The sequence below is a fragment of the Nyctereutes procyonoides genome, unplaced genomic scaffold (genome assembly GCF_905146905.1).
Source record: "Nyctereutes procyonoides isolate TBG_1078 unplaced genomic scaffold, NYPRO_anot_genome, whole genome shotgun sequence".
In the NCBI taxonomy this organism is placed as follows: Eukaryota; Metazoa; Chordata; class Mammalia; order Carnivora; family Canidae; genus Nyctereutes; species Nyctereutes procyonoides.
In genome coordinates this window covers 2975409-3001482 of record NW_026575157.1, presented here as the reverse complement: position 1 = coordinate 3001482, position 26074 = coordinate 2975409, and the positions used below count along the sequence as shown (strand labels likewise).

General features: G+C 42.4%; 1 protein-coding gene and 1 pseudogene across 3 annotated transcripts in view; both read right to left on the bottom strand.

Annotated features, from left to right (window-relative positions):
* Positions 1 to 18837, bottom strand: part of CXADR (CXADR Ig-like cell adhesion molecule) — a 122676-nt gene extending 103839 nt beyond the window's left edge. For all 3 annotated transcript variants that reach the window (XM_055313832.1, XM_055313831.1, XM_055313829.1), the window contains exon 1: positions 18674 to 18837. In XM_055313832.1, coding sequence (XP_055169807.1) covers positions 18674 to 18716 — 43 coding nt within the window. In that variant the 5' untranslated portion in view covers positions 18717 to 18837. The remainder of the gene's footprint in view (positions 1 to 18673) is intronic.
* Positions 18838 to 24958: 6121 nt separating this feature from the next.
* On the bottom strand, positions 24959 to 25684 carry LOC129502309 (40S ribosomal protein S2-like; annotated as a pseudogene).
* Positions 25685 to 26074: the final 390 nt, after the last annotated feature.

Below are 26074 nucleotides of genomic sequence, written 5' to 3'. Positions count from 1 at the left end.
CCAGAAGCTAGCTTTTAACAAACTTGCTGAAAAAAAAAAAAAAAAGGAGGTTTTCTGTTGTTTTATCACTTGGGAAACAAAACAGAATAACTTTGAACATTTTTCATGTTTTTACCTCCAACAAGATACTAAATGTGAAGTTTGACCAGTGATGGCATAAGCACAGGAATGTTAAAGATCACGTGTGAGTGCAGGCATCCCTTCTAGGAAGCATTCCTTATGCCCAAACATGGACTGAACTAGATGTCCTCTGTGCACACCTTGGACAACTGATAAGGCCTCCACCATTAGCACTCTTCCCACTTTACTCAAATTGGCTTCCTTTCTGTGTGTCTTTCGTACCCTGTACCCTCAAGTGAGCATTTCACATGGGATTTTGAAGTCAATGACTCAGCTACAAAAAGAAGGAAGAAGGGAAGGAGAGAGAGAAAAGAAAAACAAAACAACTCACAGGCACAAGTACCTTCATATAAAAGAAGGAAGACAGATGACAGTCCATTTCAACATAGGGAAATCAGCAAGTTATAATACAGCTAAAAGTTAGGTGAAAATCAGTTAAGACCTTTTTCTATTAAAGATGGTACTACAGCAAAGTGTCTGATTTCATAGGAAATCAAAGAAACAAGAGGAAGCACTCACAAGAAAAAGATGAGGAAGTTGGTGTCTGTGGAGCACTTGTGTCTGTGTACCCTGCTCACTTTCTCCCCTGCTCCACCGTCTCCCTCTGAGAACATCTCTAGGCACTTATCGAAGTACCTCTTAAGAGTTCCTTGCCTCCTCCTCTGGATTACACAGAGTGTTCCTCTATTGTTGGTAGTTGTTCACAGGGCCCCATCTTCAGCACATACTTTCACTTAGTTGACAGTGTCTCAGGTCTTCATCTATGGAGAGTACGTCTAAACCTAATTTAATAAACCCCCAAAGGAGCACCTGGGTGGCTCCAGTCGGAAGCATCTGACTCGATTTCAGCTCAGGTTGTGATCTCACGGTCATGAGATCGAGCCCTGTCAGGCTCCACACTCAGGGCTGAATCCATTTCAGATTCTGTCTCTCCTTCTCCCTTTGTTCCTCCCCTAGCTTGTGTTCTTTTCCTCTCTTTAAAAATAATAATAAAAATAAAACAAATAAATAAAACAGAGCTGGCATTGGCCAAAACTGCTGAACCTCAAGTGGAGAGCAGGAGCTCAGAGTAGAGAGACGGCGAAGGAGCTGTTTGAAACAGAAGTGATTAATGGGACACAAACCCATCCTTGTGGGAAAAGCATGGGAAGGAGGGCCATGGGAGACCATGTACTCAGGAAAGCAAAGGAATGGACCAATGATCTTTAGATAGGAGAGAGAGATCAAAAAAAGCTTAACAAACCTGGTCATGTGCTGATGGGAGCAAAGACTGATGCTCATTAATTTAATACTCACATTACAAGAAATGTTAGCAAATCTGATAATATGTATGCAACTTTATAGTTATGTTAATGTAAGAGAAATTGGATATTAAGAAAAACTTAAAAACCTTTTATTTGTAAGTATTCTACAACTACAACTGTAGTTGAAGTAAAAGCTACTTGTCTTATTTTTCAACTATCTTTAGAACATGAAGCAAAAAGAAAAAAAATACTACAATGTGGTTTCTCAAAATATTTGGAGTCATTCCAAAGATACAAACAAAAAAGGGAAAAAAGACTAGAAAAAATAATTTAAATTTATATTCCAAAAGTCTTGTATATTTCTTTGATTTCTTGGTAACGAGTACATTATGATGACCTTAACATCAATTGTTAAAATTTACCTGATCCTGATTTTGAGAAAGGTCAAAGAATGTCATAAGCGGTACTATTCTACTGTTAAGAAATGAACTGGGTAAACCAGAAACTGGTATGTGTTAGGAACATGTTGATCAGGACAAGTATAATTCTGTTATGTATCTCATAACAAATACTACAGATGCCTGTGTTAACAACCAAGTCACTAGGGTATTCCAAACTATGCAAAAGTGCAACTGTTGGAGCACTTAGCTGGCTCAAGTCAGTGTATAACATGTGACTCTTGATCTGAGAGAGTCGTGAATTTGAGTCTCATATTAGGGGTAGAGTTTACTTAAAATATATCAAAATAAAATAGATAAACAGAATTGCTTTCAAAAATGCAACTGCCATACTATTTAGATCATTTCCTTGACCCTCCCTCCGACCTATGGCAACTTTCCTTCTCACCAGGAAGTTGCGTTAGGAGTAGCAATCTTTTAAGTCACCTAAACAGTTGAGTGTTTCCAGAATGCAAAAAAGAAAAAAAAAACATTTTAAATATGTTAATATGAGTTAACTACTCCAACCAGGCCTTTCAATATTATTGGAGGATAAAAGAAAAACACTTACAGGAAGGTAGAAATTATGCTCTTTGCTGTCTAGGGGTTGGGTTTTGCCTGTTAAATTCCCATGTGAGCTACCCAGTGCAGTATATTAATATGTACTCAGAGCTAAGAAAATAATACAGTTAGATGAGTTAATAAGAATGAAAAATGACATTAAGTGTGAGGTTATATACTTTTCTAAGCAGCTTTTAAAATACAAATTTCCAGCCCCCTATCCCCAATGAGAAATACAAAAGCAGGTGTCCAGGAAATAAACTGAGATGGAAATGGGGAAATCATCATCTTAACAACAGCAACTAACAGTGACTGGGTACTTACTATGTGTCAGGCAGTTTTCAAAAGTGTAAATATATTAACTGAATTCTCACAACCTGAAGGAGGTACTACTATTACCGCATTTTATAGTGAAGAAATAGAGATACTGAGAGGTACCGAAGCTACTAAGAGGAACAAGATACAAATCTAGATAGACTGGCTGACAAGCCACATTCATCCTGTAAGTAGAAATCCATCAGTAAATACCTTTGAACACAGATCTTGTTTTAAAAATCACTATGAAAAAAAATAAAAATAAAAATAAATAAAAATCACTATGAAACATCAGAAGTACGTTTTAGACCTCCAATCACCATGGTGGAGGAGGGTTTGGAATTCACTTTCCTCCGCTATACTAAACTTACAAGCAGACAATTTTAGGTAGCACATGGTTCATGTGTTTGGGTGAAACTTTGTTTTTATTTTTTCTTTAAAGATTTTATTTTTAAGTAATCTCTACATTCAATATGAGGCTTGAATTTATAATTCCAAGATCCAAAACAACATGCTCTACTGACAGAGCCAGACAGGTGCCCCTGGGTGAACCTTTTTTTAACAGAGAAATAAATAAATAAATATCAGACTAGGAATATATTGTCATTTGTCACAAAACAACAATGACAACAACAAAACCCACTATCATTTTGGACCTGTTGTTGCTTCTTTAGGGCTTAAAAATAAATTAAGAGTGTTGAACTAAAATTCCTATTTCAGATCTAAATACGTCCTGATTTTAGACAATCAACCAACCAAAAAGAAGTCTTCCCACCCTTCCCCACATCCATCTCCTCCCCTTCTTCCACAACTAAAAGGTAATAAGCAGCAGTTCTCAAGAGCTCGTTTAAATGTGAAGACATTTCTGAAACATTAGCATAAATTATGGAAGCAGTTCTATCTATTAATAGTGTGGGCTCCAGTCAGATCTGGGTTCAAATTCATATTGAGTTTACTAAATGCTTGGTCATAGGCAAGTTTCCAGCCTTTTTAAGTTAGTGTTTTTCTTCTTTAAAATGGGAATTAGGGGTAAGGCTAAGCCTCTGCCTTCAGCTCAGGTCATGATCTCCAGGTCCTGGGATCAAGCCCTGCAGGACTTAAGTGTGAGGTTATATACTTTTCTCTCTCTCTCTCTCTCTCTCTCTGCCTGCCACTCCCTCTACTTGTGTGCTCGCTCCCTCTATCCAATAAATAAAGTCTAAAAAAAAAGACTTTATTAATAATACCTACTCCATTGTAAGAATTAAATAAAAAATAATGCATTGAAAGCTTTTATTTTTTATTTTTTTAAAGATTTTATTTATTTATTCATGAGAGACACAGAGAGAGAGAGAGGCAGAGACACAGGCAGAGGGAGAAGCAGACTCCATGCAGGGAGCCCAATGTGGGACTTGATCCTCGATCTCCAGGATCACGCCCTGGACTGAAGGTGGCGCTAAACCGCTGAGCCACCGGGGCTGCCCTGAAAAGCTTTTAGAACAGTTCTAGTACAACCTGGTATAATCTTTCAAAAAACAGTATCTAATATGACAATTCACTGTCATTTTATAAGCCTGTCATTTCTATTAGGACATAAACTCCATAGTGTAAGAAGGTATTTTTTAATCTTTTATTCCTCATACTTAGCAGTGCCTTCCATACAGGAAGAACTCAAAATGTGTTATATAAACAAATAATGACTCATGGGCCACCTGGGTGGCTCAGTCAGTTAAGTGTCGGCCTTGGGCTCAGGTCATGAGGTCATGATCCTATTATCCTGAAATCGTGTCCCACATTGGGCTCCCTGCTCCATGGGGAGCCTGCTTCTCCCTCTCCCTCTACCACTCCCTCATTTGTGCTTCTCTCTCTCTACATGTCAAAAAAATAAAATCTTAAAAATAAGTAAATAACGACTCAAATATATCTATGATGTTTATTTCATTTTTTTTAATTTTATTTATTTATTCATAGAGACAGAGACAGAGAGAGAGAGAGAGAGAGAGAGAGAGAGAGAGAGAGAGGCAGAGACACAGGCAGAGGGAGAAGCAGGCTCCATGCAGGGAACCCAACGTGGGACTCGATCCCGGATCTCCAGGATCACACTCCGGGCTGCAGGCGGCGCTAAACAGCTGCGCCACCGGGGCTGTCCCATATCTATGATGTTTAAAAGAAGAGCACCACTAGTGACGTAGGTCAAATTTGATTTAGTAATGGTATCTATAGAGGCTAAGATGTGTGAGTAAAGACAGAAGTGATTACTGTTTTGAGGAACTTGTCTCTCAAGGGTGGGAGAAAATGGTAGAGTGTGATGTGGGGTCAAGGAAGAGTTGTTTTGAAATGAGAAATGTAGAGCATGTTTATATAAGTTAAAAGGAAAAAAGCAAATAGAACAAAAGAGGTCTGAAAATATATATAGTAAGGGCACCTGGGTGGCTCAATCAACTGCCTTTGGCTCGGGTCATGATCTCAGATCCTGGGATCGAGCCCCACATTAGATTCCCTGCTCAGCTAGGAGTCTGCTCCTCCCTCAGCTCCCCCATGCTATCTCTCTTGCTCTCTTAAGAAGAATAAATAAGATCCTGGGGGGGGGGGGGGACAACAATATGCAGAGACTGAAGGATCAACACCACACAAAAGAATGATGCCTAGAAAATAGCAAATAAGACACCTTTAAAAAAGAATGGAGGGGGGTATCCATGGGTGGCTCAGCGGTTTAGCACCTGACTTCGGCCCAAGTTGTGATCCTGGATACCCAGGATCGAGTCCCACACTGGGCTCCCTGCATGGAGCCTGCTTCTCCCTCTGCCTATGTCTCTGCCTCCCTCTCTGTCTCTCATGAATAAATAAATAAAATCTTAAAAAAAAGAGAGAGAGAATGGAGGGAGGCACATGAGCGGCTCAGTACGTTGCACATCTGAACCTTGATTTTGGCTCAGATCATGATCTCAGGGTCCTGAGGTGGAGCCCTGTGTGGAACTTTACACTCAGTGGGGAGTCTGCTTGAGATTATGCACCCAGCAGAATAGCCAAAATGAAAAAAAAGCTATGATAAGGATGTGAAACTGAAACTCTCATTCTCTACTGGTGAGAGTGTCAACGGGCACAACTAACCCTGGAAAACTGCTTGGCAGTTTCAACTAAAGCTAAAACAGGATGCCTGGGTGGCTCAGTGGTTGAGTGTCTTGCCTTTGGCCCAGGGCGTGATCCTGGGGTCCTGGGATCATGTCCCATGTCAGGCTCCCTGCATGGAGCCTGCTTCTCCCTCTGCCTGTGTCTCTGCCTCGCTCTCGCTCTCTCTCACTCATGAACAATAAATAAAATCTTAAAAAAAAAAATCAAGCTAAAACATAGGTATTACCTACAGGACACCAGAAACACCATAGGTAGAGAAATGTATACACATGTGCAATGAAACACATGAACAAAAATGACACAACAACATTTTTCACAATAGCAAAAAATTGGGGGGGGGGAAGGTCCATTGGCAGTAAAATGGGTAAATCAATTGTGATATAGTCACACGATAGAATACCACATAGCAATGCAAATGAGTAAACTGCAGCTACACAAAATCAATACTCCTAACATAAGTGAAAGTAGACAAAAAAAAGTTAGACAAAAAAACATATTGTATAATTCCATTTATATAAAGTGTTAACACTAATCTACACTTACAAATCAGAAGAGAGTGAAGAACTAGGAAAGCTTGGAGACTTGAGATGTTTGAGTAGAGATAGAAGTGACTACTGTCTTGAGGAACTTGTCTCAAGGGTAGAAGGAAAGTGGTACAGTGTGATGACATGTGGTCAAGAAAGGGTTCTTTTGAAATGAGAAATGTGGGATATATTCTATTTCCTGATCAGGGAGAGAATCACACAAATGATTCTGCTTTGTAATAATGCTCTTACCTATATACTTGCAAATAATGCTCTAAACTCTGTGCTTATCTCTATGTATGTCACACTTCAGATAAAAGGCTTTTCTTTTTTTAATTGTAAAAAAAAAAAAATTAGGCAAACTCTAACTCTACCCCCAACATGAGACTCAACCTCATGACCCCAAAATCAAGAGTTGCATTCTCTACCCACTGAACCAGCCAGGTGCCCCTAAAAGGTTTACTTTTAAAGAAATTTTTAAAGAGCTGTAGGAGTTAGAGACAAAGAGTTATTTTTGTTAAAAATATAACGTCCCAATGCTTTAAAAATGGACTTTACAAAAAAAGAAAAAAGTCTAGCCAAACTGGTACAATAAAGTTTTCCCAATGTACACAGCTGTTGGCCTGTAAGATCAATCCACCCTGAAGAAGGAACTGAGGTCTGACCAGGGGACCTTGACTTATTGAAGAAATTCTGGTTTTAAAGTAACCAGAAGTGGGGTTGACAATGTTAGGGCCTGAAGATCTTACAGATAACAGGATGTGATGGAAGTTCAGGGAGCTAGGTGACAATGCCAACAAAGTTCCAGATTTCAGGGGAATAAGTATAAAGAGAAGAAGATTATTTAAGTAAACTGGGAAGAAAATCACTGTATTTGGGAGGTCAAGGAACTGCTAAGAGTGTTAGAAGAGGGGCACTAAGTGGCTCAGTCAGGTAAGTGTATGACTTTGGCTCAGGTCATGATCCCAGCATCCTGGGATGGCTCAGCAGGAAGTCAGCTTGTCCCTCCCTCTCCCTCTGCCCCTCCCCCGACTCGTGCTGTCTCTCAAATACATAAATAAGTAAATCTCAGGGGAGAAACAAAGAATGTTAGAAGAGAGTGAACTGTAAAATGTAAATTCTAAAAGGCCAAGACAACACTATAATGGGAGAGGGGCAGGTTAGGAATACGAGGCAAGGCATTTCTCGATCACTGTGGAGAAGCAACCAGAAATGTGGTGTAAACAGAGGGCAGGAGACCCAAGGGTTGAAGGGTTGGTACACAAGGTTGAAGGAGGGGAAAGTGGTCTGGAGAAGCTAGTGGGGCCCCAAGAGAATAATCAGAAAACCATACATCTTTATATCACATGACATTTCTACTCTGATCCCTGCCCTCTGTAGCTGGGGGAATAAATGCCTGACTCACTTCTCTGGCCCCAAGCTTGCTGACAGTATCAGAAAGATGCTTCAGAAGATATGAGGAAGACACCAATCACAATACCTCACCTATGTGTACACATTATATTATTTATCTACCCCCAAATATCTTCCACAGGAATTGAAGTTCTAAATAAGAAATATTTAATATACATTATACATCAAGACCAGGGCAAATGTAAATTAAAATGGAAAGCCACAGGAAATTAAGAATGTAAACATCCAGACATTTTTTCCTGTATTTGAACTGGATTGTGACACACCCTTACCCCACCCTTCTCTCTCCCCCACCACACACACAGAGAAACACTCGAGAATTTCAAACGCTATCAAAAGTCTCAGATTTTTTTCAATCTATGTAGTATATTACCTTCCCTGCATTTTTTAACACACGGATGCTAATTTCACAATTCTCTGTTAAAAAATGCAAATAGGGGGATCCCTGGGTGGCGCAGCGGTTTAGCGCCTGCCTTTGGCCCAGGGCGCGATCCTGGAGACCCGGGATCGGGTCCCACATCAGGCTCCTGGTGCATGGAGCCTGCTTCTCCCTCTGCCTATCTCTCTGCCTCTCTCTCTCTCTCTGTGTGACTATCATAAATAAATAAATAATTTTAAAAAAATGCAAATAATGTATTTTACATTATGGGTAAAGCAGATCTATTGCCATGGTAAGTATTTTCATCACCTTCACAGAATAATATGGATTGCTTTATTTTTATTTTTTTTCTAAAGATTACTTATTTACTCATGAGAGACACAGAGAAAGAGGCAGAGACACAGGCAGAGAGAGAAGCAGGCTCCATGCTGGGAGCCTGATATGGGACTCGATCCGGGGTCTCCAGGATCACGCCCTGGACTGAAGGCAGCACTAAACCGTTGAGCCATCCAGGGATCCCTGTATTGCTCTATTTTTAAAAACCTGTCTTTGCCTCCTTGCTCTTAAAAACCTCAGGCTCTCTTCCCTTAACACGAAGGCAGTAAAAGTAACTGAGTACTTGGCAAAAAACAAAGCAAACACACACAAAACTTAGGTAAAGTGTCTTATGAAGATGAGATCATAAAAAATTAGAAAGCAAAGACACAGACAGAAGAGCACAAGTAAATAATATTACCTCTTCATGGAAAATCCTGAAGGTAATAAAGACAGGGTTGATTACAAAAAGAAAATCACCTCTGTTATAAACATGTCTGACTAGATTGCCTCAATCCTGAATTAATTCCTTTCTAATATCCCAAAGTGAATTCAAATTTCCCTAGCAACCATCACCAGGGGTCATTCTATCCTATTTTCTATGTTTCCATAAATATATGTATTTCCTTCACAGGCAAGTTAAAAATGTGATTTTTTTTGTGTGTGCATGTATTTCTTTTTTCTTCCTTATACCTAAAATGTAAATGTATACAGCTGTTGAATAAGGCAGTTGATATAATTTTGGGCATGAGTAACAGATGTTCTGATAATTTCAAGAAACTAAGAAACAAGAGACTTTATTTAGCTTGTTACCAACAGGAATACTGCGTGATACAAATAATTAGTTATAATTATCTCGTGAGCACACTACACCCATGCTTCTTAGTAGGGTGTTTGGAGACTAGGTGCATTAGAAGGTGACTGGAACTGAAGCTCTTATCTCTAGACTTGTGCTGACCAACAGGGTAGCTGCTAGCCACATAGGGCTACTGGGTACTTCCAACACAGCTCCTTTGAATTGAGATGTGTGTAAGTCAAATACTAACCAGATTTCAGACTTAGTATAGGGAAAAAAATTAATCTTATTAATGTTTAATTTGATCACATATGGAAATAATATTTTGTATATACAGAGCTAAACAAAGTATAAGAACTGTAATGTCTCACATTACAGTTCTAGACACAAATATTTCTACAAGCTACAACCTGCTGGGACTCAGGAGCCCAAAGAGCTCCAATTCCATCTAAATCCCACCACCCCTATAACATCTGCAGATGTACTAAAGGAAAGCAAAAAAAAAAAAAAAAAAAAAAAAAATAGAAATGTATACTCAAATTAATTTCACCTTTTTTTCTTTTTACTTTTAAACATGGCTACTAAAAAACTTTAAATTACATATTTGACTTACACTATACTTCAACTGGACGGCACAACTTAGACCGATGTCACAATTTTTTTAATTTAATTCCTATAAACAAGAATACAAAATGTTCTTCCTACACCAAGGTTGTCAGGAGATCAGATTCAAATAAGACACCTATAAAATTGTCTTAAAAAGTAAGTTGTACCAGGATGCCTGGGTGTCTTAGCGGTTAAGTCTGCCTTCAGCTCAGAGCGCGATCCTGGAGTCCCAGGATTGAGTCCCACATCGGGCTCCCTGCATGGAGCCTGCTTCTCCCTCTGCCTGTGTCTCTGCCTCTAGGTGTGTCTCTCATGAATAAATAAAATCTTTAAAAAGAAAAAAAGATGGGATCCCTGGGTGGCGCAGCGGTTTAGCGCCTGCCTTTGGCCCAGGGCACGATCCTGGAGACCCAGGATTGAATCCCACATTGGGCTCCCGGTGCATGGAGCCTGCTTCTCCCTCTGCCTGTGTCTCTGCCTCTCTCTCTCTCTGTGTGACTATAATAAATAAATAAATAAATAAATAAATAAATAAATAAATAAATAAATAAATAAATAAATAAATAAAAATAAATGAATGAATGGATGAATGAATGAATGAAGTTATACCAAGGCACGTAGGTGGCTCAGTCTGTTAAGGGTCCAACTCTTGGTTTCTGCTCAGATCATGACTTCAGGGTCTTGAGATACACCTCTGTCAGGCTCCACGTTTAGTAGAGAGTCTGCTTATCCCTCTCCCTTTGCCCCTCTCACACACTTGCTCCCTCTAAAATAAATAAATTCTTAAAAAAAAATAAGTTGCATTCTCCCTCTCCCTCCTGCCCATGCTCTCTCTCACTCTCAAATAAGTAAATAAAATCTTAAAAAAAAATAAAAACAAAAATAAAAAATAAAATCTTAAAAAAAAAAAAAAAAAAAAAGGAAGGGTGCCTGGGTGGCTCAGTCAGTTAAGTGGCTGCCTTCAGCTCAGCTCATGATCCCAGAGTCCCAGGAAGGAGTCCCACACTGGGCTCCCTGTTCAGCAAGGCGACCACTTCTCTCTCTCCCTCTAACCCTCCCCCTTGCTCATGCTCTCTTTCACAAATAAAATCTTTTAAAAAATAGTAAATTATATAATAACTATGCATTTTAGTTCATTGTGATGATCTAGATTTAGGACTGCAATGTGTTTATAGCACTGATTCAAAATCCATCCGTAGTGAAGTTATATAAATAATGCATATACTGACACCTTCTATTGCAAAATATGAATTTAAAACTTGTATGTCGTGTTTTTGAAAGAAAGTATGTGTATATTTACATGAAAAAAGGTACAATAATTTTTCTAGCCCAGAGTTAGTTACCGGTTCATCCTAAAAGTGTAAGATTTCACACTGTACAACCAAGTAGGTTAAAGAGTCTTCTCAATTCTTACTGTACAACTACCCAAGACAAAAAACACTCCGAAGTTTTTGTCTGGCCCATTAGGGAAAACTCCTATGGGAATTTTATGGTATTTAAGAGTTCAAAGCTCTCTTCACTGGAAGACTGAAAGGGTCAGCTACAGTCACTAACATTTCAACAGAGATGTAGCTGAACACACTCGGTTCACTGTATCTGAATGTTTCTTGAGATTCCTTGAGAGCATGTGATCTGTGTAGCCAAACTACCCCTACTTTGGAGAAACCTATAAAACTCATGCAGAGCATACATTTACACTATGGGATGGTGAAAAGGTAACCACATTTAGTTACTTGTTTCTTCTTAAAATCTAAACACAATTTATCTTAGAAGTAAATGAAATCAAAGTCATTCCCAGTCCAACTTCTAAAATACCTTTGAAATAATGAAAGTAATTTAATAGTTTCAAAGGAAATTTGCATTGTCTCAGTTAACCAATTAACTGGTTAATTTGACTGTTAATCCTTTTTCTCACCAACTATCAAAAGACAAACTAAACCATGCCATTGATCTCACACCTACCCTAAAAATAGACTTATTATCTCCCTCTCCTAGCTACCTTCCCCTTTGTCAACAGGGCAGGCCACAGTCCTTTCTTCTACAGCACACTGCTAATTAAAATAAACCGCAAATACTGCTGAGTCAAGTTAAGGCCTTTAACGCTTAAACTCTAATTGGCTAACTCTTTTAGAAACCTGGAAGAGTGAGTGAGTCAATGAGGTAAGGTAACAGAAAAGGCCTATAGGGAAGCACAAAGAGAAATTCTTTTTAAATCACCATTTCGCCACAGAACGTAGAAACATTTTCAGCTTGCTTTGCATTTTTACACAGAAGACAGTAATGGATTCAGCAGAACAAACAAACTACAAAAGCAACACCAATATCACAGCCCCAAGGGATCACCAAACCAAACCATGAATTTCGAACCAGCTTCCTCAACAGAGCACTTTATCAGGCCACGGTGATATCTGCCTAACCCCCTCACATTCCACCATTTGTCATTTCTGCCCCCCCAGAAAGGCTGAGTAGAAAATTAAAGTAGGAAACCAGCACTAGAAAAAGTTGCTTTTAACTTATACTTAGCACCACATTCTTAAGAGAAACCAGTCTAATTCCACTATCAATCTAACAACTATTCTAGATTTTCTTAAAAAACAAGATAGATGAAAAGCAATAGGATAAAACCGTAAGTTCATTTTACTTAAAGTAACCCAGACATAATTAAAAATTACCATCTTAAAGTCCACATCCATCCATTACTTGCCATCAAATGAACGATATTCAAAGTTCTCAGTATCACTTCTTGACTTTAATTACACCTGATAATGATTTGTATGTAACAGAGGAAAGATAAAACAGGGGATTGGAAGAACAGGCTGCAACAGGAGTTTAAAACGAGGCGAAGTGTTGACACAAATTCATTCCATTACTCAATGCAAAGCAGAGCTGACAAACAAAAAAGCTAGCCTGTGCAGGATACAGAGTCCAGCCCTGCTCACCTCTCCCATGACGGACCTATTCTTTTTTTTTTTTTTTTAATCTTAATGATGTGCCTACTCTTGATCTTCAAATGCCCTTTCTCTCTAGGTCTTTTTCTCAACTCAATATACACCAATTCCTGTCTAGAACACTTTCCCCTCTTATTTAACATGCAACTGTGCACACACTGGGAACAAAAATAAGGAGTAAACAGATAATCCTTGACATCATGAAATGTACAGTCTGTTGAGGAAAAACAATTACAATAAAGGTCCACTTGATAAATGTTACAACATCCTCCAGTAATGTAACGTGCTTCGAGCAGGGAAAAATTCACTAGCCGGACGCCAACGAAGCTGGTATTTCAAACCATCTTAAGAGATGCTGGTATAACCGGGTCTATAAGTAGTGGCTGGAGGAATACAGGTGACTTAGAAACTGACAGGATGTAAGATGAGAGAACAGGAAGGTAGGGTACCCAGCCTTCTGCCAGAGCATTCTGATAGCCAAAAAAGCCACTTCCTGGGAGAGAGAACAGTGGTTATGCAGACAGGTTCAACTGGAGGTGCCTGTGGGAAGTCTAAGCAGGGGATGTCAAGTGGGTGGTTAACAAGTGATGGGAAAAAGCTTGAGAGACAGACTAGAAATAGACTGGAAGCTGTCAACATAAAAATGCTAATTGAAGCCATAAACTGAGGAACCCCAACATTTAAGGTATAAGGAGGAAACTGGGTACACAAAGGAAAATGAGGAACAAGGTTCTAGGTCTGGTGGCTGGAAGTTAAGAGAGTCCCTACCTACTGGTTTCTACCTGGGTCTGCTGCTGTCCCTTGGAACGACGGTCATGCACGCAACACTTCACTGTCAAGCCAACTGCAAACGCTAAGTAGGTTTCTCTTTCTTCACTTAACTGATGCCCACTCCTTAACCTATAAAAATCTAGCTCTACTCACTATAGAAACTGTCCTCCATGTGGAATCTAGAACTTTCTGAATGTTCCCAATGATCTCTTATTGGTAAGGCCCACTGACCTCATTTCTGCATCAGTTTCTGGACACCCTCATTCCACAGTTCTCCTACATCCTCCACATCACTCTTTACTGTTCACCTTCTGTGTACTTACTAGTTGATGTTCTTCAATGTCAAAGTTCATCATCTCTCTAGTGTCACCAGCTTTTCCTGGTTAATCTTACACAGATGGCACCTTACACAATATTAGCAGTGATTCTCAAATCTCTATCACCACTTTGTTTCTTTCCTGAGATCTAGTTTTGTTTAAATCTTCCTACCAGATATTTTTTTACCTCCATTCCCCTCAGGTGCCTCAAATACCACCTGTCTAAACTTAAGCTCGTTGGTCACTTCTCCTAAAACTTGTTCCTCTTCATCCTCTGCAAGTTAGTGACTTCACCATTCATTCAAAACCAGGTATATTACTGCTTCTCTCCAACTTCTGCTTGGAACCAACCAGATTATGAGACTTCAGTATATTTTCCTCAAAAGAACTTTTCAGATCAGAGAGGAAAGCCCAACAGCGCTCTGTTTTTCAAGGACTGCTTATGTGTAGATCATCCCAGATAGCTTCCTGTGTTAGACCTACCTGCCTCCAGAACTGCTACAGAGTTCATCATTCCAGAGAATAATCTCAGTGTTTCATCTCACTTCTTTAATGTCTCCACAAGCTTCTTAGTGCCACCACAGAGGATGGTATAACTTGACACATGTCAATTATTTTCATCCCCTAAGCTCTTGGCACAGCCTTAGAGCTTCACTCACCCAGAGTGTGGTCAGTAGTGAAATCATCAGGAACTTGTTAAAAACCAAAAATCTGGGATGCCTGGGTGGCTCAGCGGTTAAGCATCTGCCTTCCAGCTCAGGGTGTGATCCTGGAGTCCTGGGACCGAGTCCCACATTGGGATCCCTGCATGGAGCCTGCTTCACCCTCTGCCTGGGTCTCTGCCTCTCTGTCTCTTTCATGAATAAATAAATATAAATCTTAAAAAAAAAAAAATCTCAGGCCTCGCCCAACTTTCTTAAGAGAATGACTCAGATTTCCATCAAAAGCTTGAGAAGTGGTGATTAGATGCTCTCATGAACTAAATTTCTCACCTCCCAAGACACATCATACCCTTTCAGATCTCCATGTCTTTGCAAAAGCTATACCATCTGCTGGGAATGACCTATCACAGCTTTGCACCTAGCAAAGTTCTATACTACTGTAAGGGCACCTAACACAAGCACATAGTAGGCAATAAATATCTGAATGATTGAATCATGTAATCAGTTAATTAATGGATGAGCCTGGCCTGACATTTGTAGAGTCTGAGGTACTAAAGATCATTCAGGTGGAATGTGAATGGTAGGCACCTGGAAACAGTGACCCAGAATTCAAAGGAGAGGTAGGCTGAACTGGTACTATTTTTAAGTCACTAGCAACTTTTTAGAGGTTATAGTAATAGATAAATGAAGTCACCCAGGTTTAAGATTGAGAGAAGGGGACTATGGGCCAAATCATGGGGAAGGCTGATATTTAAGGGACCTACTGTAGAAGTATGAAGAGCAGGTTAGCAGGGTGGAAAAGAGTCAAAATAGGTATCAAGGAGCTCCAAAAAAGATAAACGGATTTGGCACACTGTTATTGTTACCTCTCGCAACTGAAGTGGAATAGAACAATGAGATCAAAGATAAAGCAAAAGCTTAACTTTTTTAGACCAACAACTGAGACAAGGCTACTGGAAAGACCCCTACAAAGACCATCATTATTTGGAGGGAGGGAGAGGGAGGGAGAGAGGAGGAGAGAGGGGGAGAGAGGGGGAGAGAGGGGGAGAGGGGGAGGGGGAGGGGAGGGGGAGAGAGAGAGAGAGAGATGGAACTGATGAGAGCCACACCATATACATAGGCCTAGTGGTAAAAAGGCTGCAAATTTTCAGTCATACAACATTTATGGAACATTTGCTATCTACCACATTCCACACACTAACACCGGGACTATAACAAGAACACAAAGAATGCCCCTACCCTGACCTAGTCCAATGAGATAAACTGAGTAAACTGATGGACACCCCACAACAAATAGGGTAAGGAGCCAATGAAAGTGGGTTGCTGTGAAGAAGAGGCAACATCTTTTTTTTTTTTAGGTGGTTGGTATAATGGCCAAAATGTAAACAAAGAGATATATGGAGGAGATAAAGTTCATATTTAATCTTCTCATTTCTTGTGCAAAGGAAGACACCAGGAAAGCAAGATGATAAACATTTCACTTTGTTCCTTAATGGTTCTGAGATGATAGGATCCTTGTTCTTAATACATAAAGCAACTGAGGCACACACAAAGGACAGAAGCCTACAGCCGTCGTCAAATGGCTAACATGTGGTGGGGAGACAAGAACTTTTTAGTTTCACTCATGATGCCAGCGTGAGAAGCAGAGTCTCAAACTAACAAGATCCCCAGGTGATGCTGATGGTACATGGGCCACATCAATTTACAATAGCTGCCTAAGCTTTTTCTTGCTCCTCATGCTTTCCTAATAGTGTCTGAAAGCATTAAACTAAGTTCAAGAAATTAAAGGGCTAATAAAGAAGTCTTCAGTATTTGGCACACAGTCAAACCAACAACAGGTTCTTACTATGTGACAGAGAAGCAGTGGTAGAAATTTAGAATGTCAGAGATAACCAAAGAAGAAAGTGACTGCTTCAGAGGCAAAACAGCATAGTGGGAAGAGTAAGGATTAAGAAGGAAATTTGTGACCTCAGCAAATTAAGTTAAAGAACTACTCCGTGCCTCAGTTTCCTCACATGTACAACAGGGATCATTATAATACATACCCTCCAGGGTTGCTAGGTAAATGGAACATATATAAAGCCCTTAACAGTGGCTGGCATTTAATAACTTTCAATCAAGACTTTAATTTTACTACTATTGCCACTATTATTACTGGTAGTATGATTTCCTACTGGGTAGGTAATAAAACGCATCCAAAGGCCTTCCACTAGCAACTAGAACATATGACAAAACTCTTTACAGCCCATATGGAAACAGATCTAGGGGAAAAATAGCACTGCAATTTTTAATATGTAAGCCTCCTCTGCTTTGTTTTGCCAAATGTAGAAGCCAATCACGTTACCACTCAAATTGAATTCACAGCAATGGGTGTCTAAAATGGCAAGAGTATCTGAAGAAATACTCAAAGCCACCTATCAGTTACATAGCTTTAGAGCTGTTCCCTAAGCTGGAAAACTGGAACTAAAAATAGTTTTCTTATGCTAAAAACAGTCCTTTAATGAGAAGTTCAGTATCCTAGCTTACAGTTTAAAAAGAATGACTGTATATATTAAACATGTCCTCAGTTGAGATTGTACCCAATAAAGTGAGGTGTCCAGAAAAAAATGAAATCCAGACAATTATCTGGACATCCCCAGAAGGGAGGGGAAAAAAAAAAAAAAAAAGATCCTCTACATGGCTTGTTATCCCATTTTTCTGCTCTGGATGTAGCCTAAAGTATTTTCTCCATGGAGAACACGCACTCTCCACTTCAAATTTAGTCCCCGACAAAACAAACGAGGGGAATGTACCACGTAAACTGGTTACTGACCCTTCATCTTTTCCGGAAGCTTTACTTTGAAATTTTCACCCAAATCTCAATGATATGTATTAAAAAGGTGGAGGTTGGTGCTATCGATGGAAGATTAGACTTGTTAATAGGATGTTGATCCCCTGAGTAACGCTCACAGATGTGGCATCCAACAATGGAATTAACATTTCAACAGGAAGCAGAGAGCTATCCCAACAGAAAGGGCCACTCGATCCTTTCCAACACATCAAAAAAAAAAAAAAAAAGAAAGAAAGAAAAAATCCTTCCAGAGACTATAAAAAAAAGTGTGCCTCCGACCGTCACACTTACGGATTTTTCTTTTTTTTAACTAACCATTTGGTTCCAACAGCGACAAGTGTTCATCCTGACAAACAAGATCAGTTAAAACACTGCCACGAAAACAGATCCGCTTCTTAAAAAGCATCAAATGATTGTGCCTTCTCATGTCCACGCATTTTTTAAATGCCTTTTTGTTCTTTTTAAATTCCCCTCCCGAGAAAAGCGCAGTCAGAAAATGCTCTTGGCGAATCCTTTAGGGATTGCCCTGCACCAGCCATCCCCTCTTATCTTCGAAAATGAATCAACTCGTCATAAACTCAAAGCGAGGTTTTGAATTTCTTCTGTGCACTTTGCTCCGGGACCGCAGGAACCGAGAGCCTACGGTGCGTTTGCAACCGTCTACTTCGGTCGAGCTACCACCTCCTGGCTAACAGCTCGCGCTCGCGCTCGGGCTCGGGCTCGGGCTCGGGCTCGGGCTCGCCTCTGCAACCAGGTCGACGAGGCTGCAGCCGCCGCCCGTCCAGCGCCTCTGCTCCCGCACGGTCGAGGCGCGGGAAAGCTCAGGGTCGGCTTGATCATGGCGCTGGAAATCCAGCCTCCCCGCCCGCACGGCTCGACACCTGGAAAACGCGCAGCCCGAGGCTTCTGAAGTCCAGGAACACTGGACCGACACGACACGGCGGCTAACGAGGAAAATTTTGGGCGAGAGCGAATGAAGCGCAGCTCGCCCCGCAGCGAAGACGCCAGGCGCCCCCGCACGCCGCGCCCACCCACCGGCGCCCGGGGAGCCCCGCCGCCCCTCGCCGCCCCCGCCGCCGCCCCCGGCACCTCGCCGCCGCCCCCGCACGGCTCCCTCCCCGCCGGCCCACCTTCCCGGCTCGCGGGCCCGGCTCCGCAAAGCCTCCCCAGGGCGACTCCGCCCTCCGGCCACACGGCCGCAGCGCCCCCAAATCGCGCCCGGCCCCTCCCCCACGCTCATTGTTCCCGGGTGGCCTCGGGCAGCGAGCGCCCCGGGGCGGTGCCGGCGACGGGAGCCCCGCGAACCGCACCGGCCCCCGCTCACCCGCGACTCCGCACAGCAGAACGAAGCGCAGCAGGAGCGCCATGGTGGCGGCGCGGCCGTGGGCGGCGACTGGAGGCGGGCGGCCCTCACCCGGGGTCTCCGCCACCCGGGGCCTGCGCGCTCCCGACTGGCTGGCGGCCGCGGCACCTCCGCACCCCGTCCCACCCCACCCCACCCTCGCTCGGCAGGTGAAATACGTCACTTCCGGCAGGGACCGAGCCCCGCGGCGCGCGCCGGCCGCGCCAGGAGCGTGGCGTTGCCGTGGCGACCAGCGCGGGCTGCCCCAGGGATCCTCGGGACTCACAGCCCCGCGCCGGCGGCGCTCAGAGTGGGGGGGGGGGGACGCGCAGGCCCCTCGCCCCAGCAGGACCGGGGTCCCGCTTCAGGGCCTTCAGTCAAATCGCGCTTTGGGCTCTCGGGTCGGGCCGCCGCTCTCCCCCGACAGCTGAAAGGGCCGCGTCGCCCCCACTCGCCTCCGGCGCGCGCTCCTGAAGGCGCGAGTCGGGCGGCCTCGCGGGTTGTCGCCCCGCCCGCCTCGGGGAGGAGGGCACGGGGCGGGGTGGGGGGTCCAGCCTCGCCTCCCACCGGGGCTCGGGGAAAGCGAACCGAGCTGCGCCCCGCCCTCCCTCCGCCCCGCCGGCTTTCCCTCCCATTGCCTGGAGTCGGTGGCTGCTCCGGAAGGCTCGAGAAGGCGTCTCCCCACCCCCAGTAATGACTGAACCCCTCTAAGCCAGAGCCTCGGATTTGAGAAATACCTCGACTGCTTTTTTTTTTTTTTTTTTTTGGATCCTAGGTATTCAAAGGTCACTCTCACCCTGAAATTGGGCGTCAAGAACCAGTGAGCTTTACAAGGGGGCCAGGTAGGGGGTGATTAAAGGCTGGAGGCTTTGGGGGGACCCGGGAATGACAGATTTGGAGTTGCCTGGTCAACTCTACAGTGTCACTTCCTGGTATCCTCCATACTTCTTCTTGTGTCATTCGTGTTCTCGGTTGCTCCTCGCAGATGCTGTTTATTTATTTCTGCCGACAGACTTTGGTGTTCCGGACAGTTCCATATCAGGAGTGCATTAGGAGAGAGCAGCAGGGTGGTGCAGCGGCTAAGTTCTTGGGTCCCGGAATGGGGCAGTTAACTGGGCAAGTAGTCTGGAAATTCACCTAGTTATGAAAATCAGAAGAGATAATGCACAAAAGAATGTTTGCACTGTGCCTGGCACATGGTGAATACTCAGTCCAGTGGTAGCTAATTTAAAAAAAAAAAAAAGATACTGGGGGGGGGGCGCCTGGGTGGTTCAGTCCGGTGAGCGCCTGCCTTGGGCTCAAGGCATGATCCCAGGGTCCTGGGATCCAGCCACGTCTTTGGGCTCCCTCCCTGCTCAGCAAGGAGCCTGCTTCTCCCGCCCCTCCCTGCTCCTGCTCTCTCTCTCTCTCTCTCTCTCTCTCTCTCTCTCAAATAAGTAAAATATTTTCTAAGAATTATATTGGACAATTCTTTTTTTAAAGATTTTATTATTATTTATTCATGAGAGACACACAGAGAGAGGCAGAGACATTGGAAGAGGGAGAGGTAGGCTCCCCGTGGGGAACCTGATGCGGGACTCGACTCCAGAATCACGCCCTGAGCCAAAGGCAGTTCTAGAACTAAAATTATCTAGAACTAAAATTTTTACTCAACACATACTTCATGAAATTAGAAAAGAGTATTAAAGTTATATCTACTTAAGACTGTTATATGAGAATTTTTCTATGATTACTTCAAAGCAGCACACATTCATTGTGTCTTCTCTAGTAGAAATTAAACTCACCCTTCATGGGTTATCTCAACCACTACTAGAGGAAATCTTTTGAAATTATTCCAAAGGATTTTTATCTTAATCCCTTTCTTTCTAGTACTTTTTTTTTTGCAGTCCCTACTTTTTTTTGCCTCTTGTGATAGGCATTTTCATAACCCAACAAATCTCTTATCTTACTCTGAATATTTCTAGAAAGCCAAAAAGGCAGATCATTCATCTTTGTCACTCTTGGAAGCCAGACATAGTAGGTCTCTATATTCTTTTTTTTTTTTTTTTTTAAGATTTTATTGATTCATGAGAGACGCAGAGAGAGGCAGAGACATAGGCAGAGAGTGAAGCAGGCTCCATGCAGGAGCCTTATGTGGGACTCAGTCCCAGAATTCCGGGATCATGACCTGGGCCAAAGGCAGGCACTCAACCCCTGAGCCCCGCAGGTGTCCCTGAACTGAATATACTATGTATATATACATATGCATATATATACATTGCATATATATACATGCATACGATTACTTATAAATCATTATATCATGATATCCTTTTAGAACATACTTTTTAAAATGCAAATTTTACAAAATTAATATTTCATATTTCATTAGATTACTGAACACAAATTTTTCCAAATGTATCATCTCCAAGATTTAAGTAACTTTGAAAGGAGCAATGTATCTTATTTAGGAAACTATTATCCTTTATACAATTATATTAAAGCTGGGGGAAAAAGGAAAAAATTTAAATGGAGTCATCTTTACACTTTGGTGTTTTGGTTTTTGTTTTGTTTTTTTAAGATTTTATTTATTTGACAGAGCGGCAGAAGCAAGGAGAGCAGGAGAGGGGAAAGCAGGCTTTCCACTGACCAGGAAGCCAGACTCGGAGCTTGATCGTAGCTCAACCGACTGAGCCACCCAGGCACCCCTAGACTTTGGCTCATAACTACGTTATTTCATATAAACAACTGCTAAAATTATGCAAGTATCTGAAACTTCTTAATGACACCTTAAAAAGTCTTTGTGGCTATAGTTATCTTAGAAATTATGTCTCCTGAAAGCTGTAATGAGATAATCTCATTAATTCTGGATCATGCAAATTATTGATATTTTCAAACCAAGCTAACAGTAGTGCACAGCCATTAAATGGATTGTCCTGGGCAGCCCGGGTGGCTCAGCGGTTTAGAGCCGCCTTCAGCCCAGGGCGTGATCCTGGAGACCTGGAATCGAGTCCCACGTCAGTCTCTGCCTTTCTCCCTCTCCTCTCTGTGTTTCTCATGAATAAATAAATAAAATCTATAAAAAAAAAATGGATTGTCCTTAGTAAAGCTGCAAGCACTCCATGTTGTATAGCCGGCAGAAAGGTGATTCTTGGTCTGTCAAGAAGGTGATAATTGTGGATACACAAACAACTATGGTTAATATAACATTTGTTCTTACAAAGATTTTTCAGCGGTAATGGATTTGTTGACACACCAAGAGATGATTAAAATCCTATGATCACATTCAGAGATTGACTTATCCCTAAGAATGAAAGGATTTTTAGCTCTTTACAACCTGGAATATGAAGGCATGTAAAGCAGGAAACTTTTTTTTCATAGGTGACACTGCTGATATTTATGTTTTCAAGGAAATGATAATGCTCTTCTTAAGAAATGAAGGTTTCTGGGTTGCCAACCTGGCTCAGCCAGTGCAGCATAGTACTCTTGATCTCAGGGTTATGAGTTCAAGCCCCATGTTGGAAGTGGAGCCTACTTAAAATTTAAAAAAAGAAAGAAATAAAGGCTTCTCAGTGTTCTACTTACAATACCAAGAGCATGGATTTCATGGGTTAATATTATCTAAGTCATCTATTTACCCCTATGCAAATGAATTTATAAATCATACACTTTCAGTTTTATGCCATGTATATAATATTTAGAAATCAACCCTTAGCCAGTGACCTAGAATTTTTCTTTAGATTCCTAATGTTACAGGAGTTTTTTCTCTGTCAGTGTCCATGGTTCTTGGTTACACTGCTTTGAAGAATGACGTAGACTAGACAGAGTGGTGGGCAGCAAAGTGAGGTTTATTGAGTGATAGCAAAGTGATAGTACAAAGCTCTTGAGGAGAGAGGGGCCAGAGAGGGTTGCCATCGGGTTTCTAAATCTAGGTTTTGTGTGTGTGTGTGTGTGTGTGTTTTTAAGATTTTATTTATTTATTAGAGAGAGAAGCAGGCTCCATGCAGGGAGCCTGACGTGGGACTCGATCCTGGGTCTCCAGAATCAGGCCCTGGGGCTGAAGGCGGCCCTAAACCACTGAGCCACCCAGGCTGCCCAATCTAGGGATTTTTATGAGCTTGTTGAAGAGCTGTTTTAATCTAATTAACCCTCCCTGCATCTGATTTCCAATCAGATTTTTTGTCATCTATCACATGGTAAAGGATGGAGGACTCCTTCCAGGGTGGGTGTAAAATCCTTTTAAGGATTGTTTCCTTTTGAAGAGGGGACCCTGTGTCCCTGCCTGCCTTTCTTGCAATTATCCTTCATCACTAATAATGTGATTCCAGAATGAATACACAAATGTGGTAAATTTAGGGGCAACTGGCTGGCTCAGTGAAGCCTACAACTCTTGATCTCAGGGTTATGGGTTCAATCCCCACATTGGGTGTAGGAATTACTTTAAAAAAATCTTTAAAAGAATATGTTTAGGGGTGTCTAGGTAGTTCAGTCAGTTAAGCACCTGCCTTTAGCTCAGGTCATGGTTCCAGGGTTCTGGGATCCAGTCCCACATTGGGCTCCCTGCTCCGTGGGGAATCTGCTTCTCCCTCTACTCTTCCCCCTTGCTTGTGCATGCTCTTTCGCTCTCTCAAATAAATACAAATCTTTAAAATAAAAATTTTAAAAATCAAAATTAAAAGATATGTTTATACGGACCAAAATTTAAAATTTTATTGATGCCTTTTAATTTTCTTATCCAAGAACAGTCTATTCCCGCTGCTTTCTTTGTTTTGGTATCTGTCACTTAATACTAGTTGCTTTCCTCCAATTTCTGCTAATTTATTGATTTCTGCTCAAAGGTTAAATAGGACAGAAAAAAGAAGCATATTGAAAGTTCTGGGCTTGTTGGTGACCACGTCAATCTGGAGAGATAACTAGTAAAATTATGTTTATTATTTTTTTAAAGATACTATTTATTTGAGAGAGAGGACACTAGTGTGCTCAAGTGGGGGGAGGAGCAGACTCCCCCTGGAGCCGGAAGACCTATGTGGGGCTTGATCCTAGGACCGTGAGTTCACAACCTGGGCTGAAGTTCGACACTTAACCAGCTAAGCTACCTATATGCCCTAAAAGGAATTTTTTTTAAGTAGTTTCTCAGTCCAGTGTAGAGCCCAGTGTGGGATTTAAACTCATGACCCTGAGATAAAGAACTGAGCTAAGATCAAAAGTCAGATATTTGGGATGCCTGGGTGGCTCAGCAGTTGGGCGTCTACCTTTGGCCCAGGGTGTGATCCTGGAGTCTCTCATGAATAAATAAATAAAATATTGTTTAAAAAAAAGTCAGATACTTAACTGACTGAGCCACCCTGGCACCCCTAAAGAGTTTATTTTTAAATAATCTCTACAATGTGGGGCTCAAATTTACAACCCCAACATTAAGAATTGATTGGTCTGCTGGGAGCCAGGCTCCCCAGATCTCAGCTTTCTTGAGTGTATTTGGTAAGTAAACTTTCATCCATCTGTTTTTCAGATTCCAAAAATTTGATATTGTTATCTTCTATTCTGTTTTGTTTTTCTTTGTACTTGGAGGCTTTTAAAAAAAAAAATCCATTTAGTGTGGGATGCCTGGGTGGCTCAGCAATTGAGCGTTTGCCTTCGGCCCAGGGCGTAATCCTGGAGTCCCGGGATCAAGTCCGCATCGGGCTCCATTGCTTGGTGCCTGCTCCTCTCTCTCTCTCTCTCTCTCTCTCTCTCTCTCTCTCTCTCTCGAATAAATAAATAAAAACTTTTAAAAAAGGAAGACATTTAGTGTCATTTAAATGAGGTTTCTTCAGGAAGAATAGAGGCAAATGTGTGTGTTTGATTCTCCATCTTTTTTTTTTAAGATTTATTTATTTATTTATTGATGAGAGGCACAGAGAGAGAGAGAGAGAGAGAGAGAGAGAGGCAGAGACACAGGCAGAGGGAGAAGCAGGCTCCATGAGGGAGCCCGACGTGGGGCCCGATCCCAGGACCCCAGGATCACGCCCTGGGCGGAAGGCAGGTGCTAAACCGCTGAGCCACCCAGGGATCCCTGATTCTCCATCTTTATGCAAAGATCTGCCCTTAATTCAGGTGAAAGGTCCTCTTGCATGTTGAAATGCTAAAATCTGAAGAGAATTAACATGTTTACTCTTCTCCTGGGTAATAGAAGGATCTTAGACTGGTTTAATCCCTACCAAATTCCTCTCCTAATTTATATTTTAATCCAGTGTCTTTGTTCTATAGATCTTGTAAATTACACAATCGTGTTTGTAACGTAGCCAATGTCTAACTAGCTTTGTAGGTCTTGGAGATCACATCAAAAGTAGCCTCGGCCAAGTTCCCCAGGGCGGCAGTGCAGCCCCTGGCCGAGGTGTAGCAGTCATCAATACCCGCCATCATCAGTAGCTTCCTGGGCACGGGCTGAAACAATGCCATGCCTCTGGGGACAGGGAGGAGACGCACCAGCACAGTATCACAGCAGCCAGTCACACCTTGCATGGGACAGTGTGGGGCTTGCCGATCTTGTTCCCCCAATCGCTCACCGCACCGGGACAATGGAAAGCTTGGCCAGGAGGATGGCCCCAGGGAAGGCAGTGGCTACCTCCTTGGAGCTGCTTGACACCCAGACGGAGGTGTCCATTGTAATCTCCGATGGCAACAAAAGCCTTGAACCTGGTCCACTGGCCAGCACAGGTCTGCTTTTGCACGGGCATGATTTTCAAAACGTCATCTTTGAGGGATGCCTCCAGAGAAAAGTCCATGATCTCAGACCTTGATGGGCAGGGAGAAGAGATAGATCTCTTCCGGGGACGTGACCTTCATGTCCTTGACCAGGCAGCCCAGCTTGGTGACGGGGATCCACTCCTTATCCTCTGCCTTGCCTCCATGAGCTCCGTGGCCTCGGCCCTGGCCCCCGGATGCCGCTGCCGAAACCTCCCATTCCGGGGCTCCCCAGGGCAGCCAAGCGCCCCCCTTCCCCTCCCACCCGGCAGCCAGGCCCTCGTCCACCATTTGATGTTCTCTCGGAGAAGAGGCGGGTCTACATTGCTTTTCACCGCTTTTTCTTGCATATCAAACCATTTCCGGGATGATTGTCCTTCTCCCAAAAGTATGCCCTTTATAAATTCTTTTACTGATGATCTCTTTAAGGTAAACTTTGTTTCAGTTTGCCAGGGATTTCCTCTTTTTTTCTTTTTCTTTTTTTAAGATTTTATTTATTTATTCATGAGAGAGAGAGAGAGAGAGAGAGGCAGAGGCACAGGCAGAGAGAGAAGCAGGCTCCATGCAGGGAGCCCGATGTGGACTCGATCCCTGGTCTCCAGGATTTCGCCCTGGGCCAGAGGCAGGAGCTAAACGGCTGAGCCACCCAGGGTTTCCCCTCCAGGGATTTCCTAACTTGAG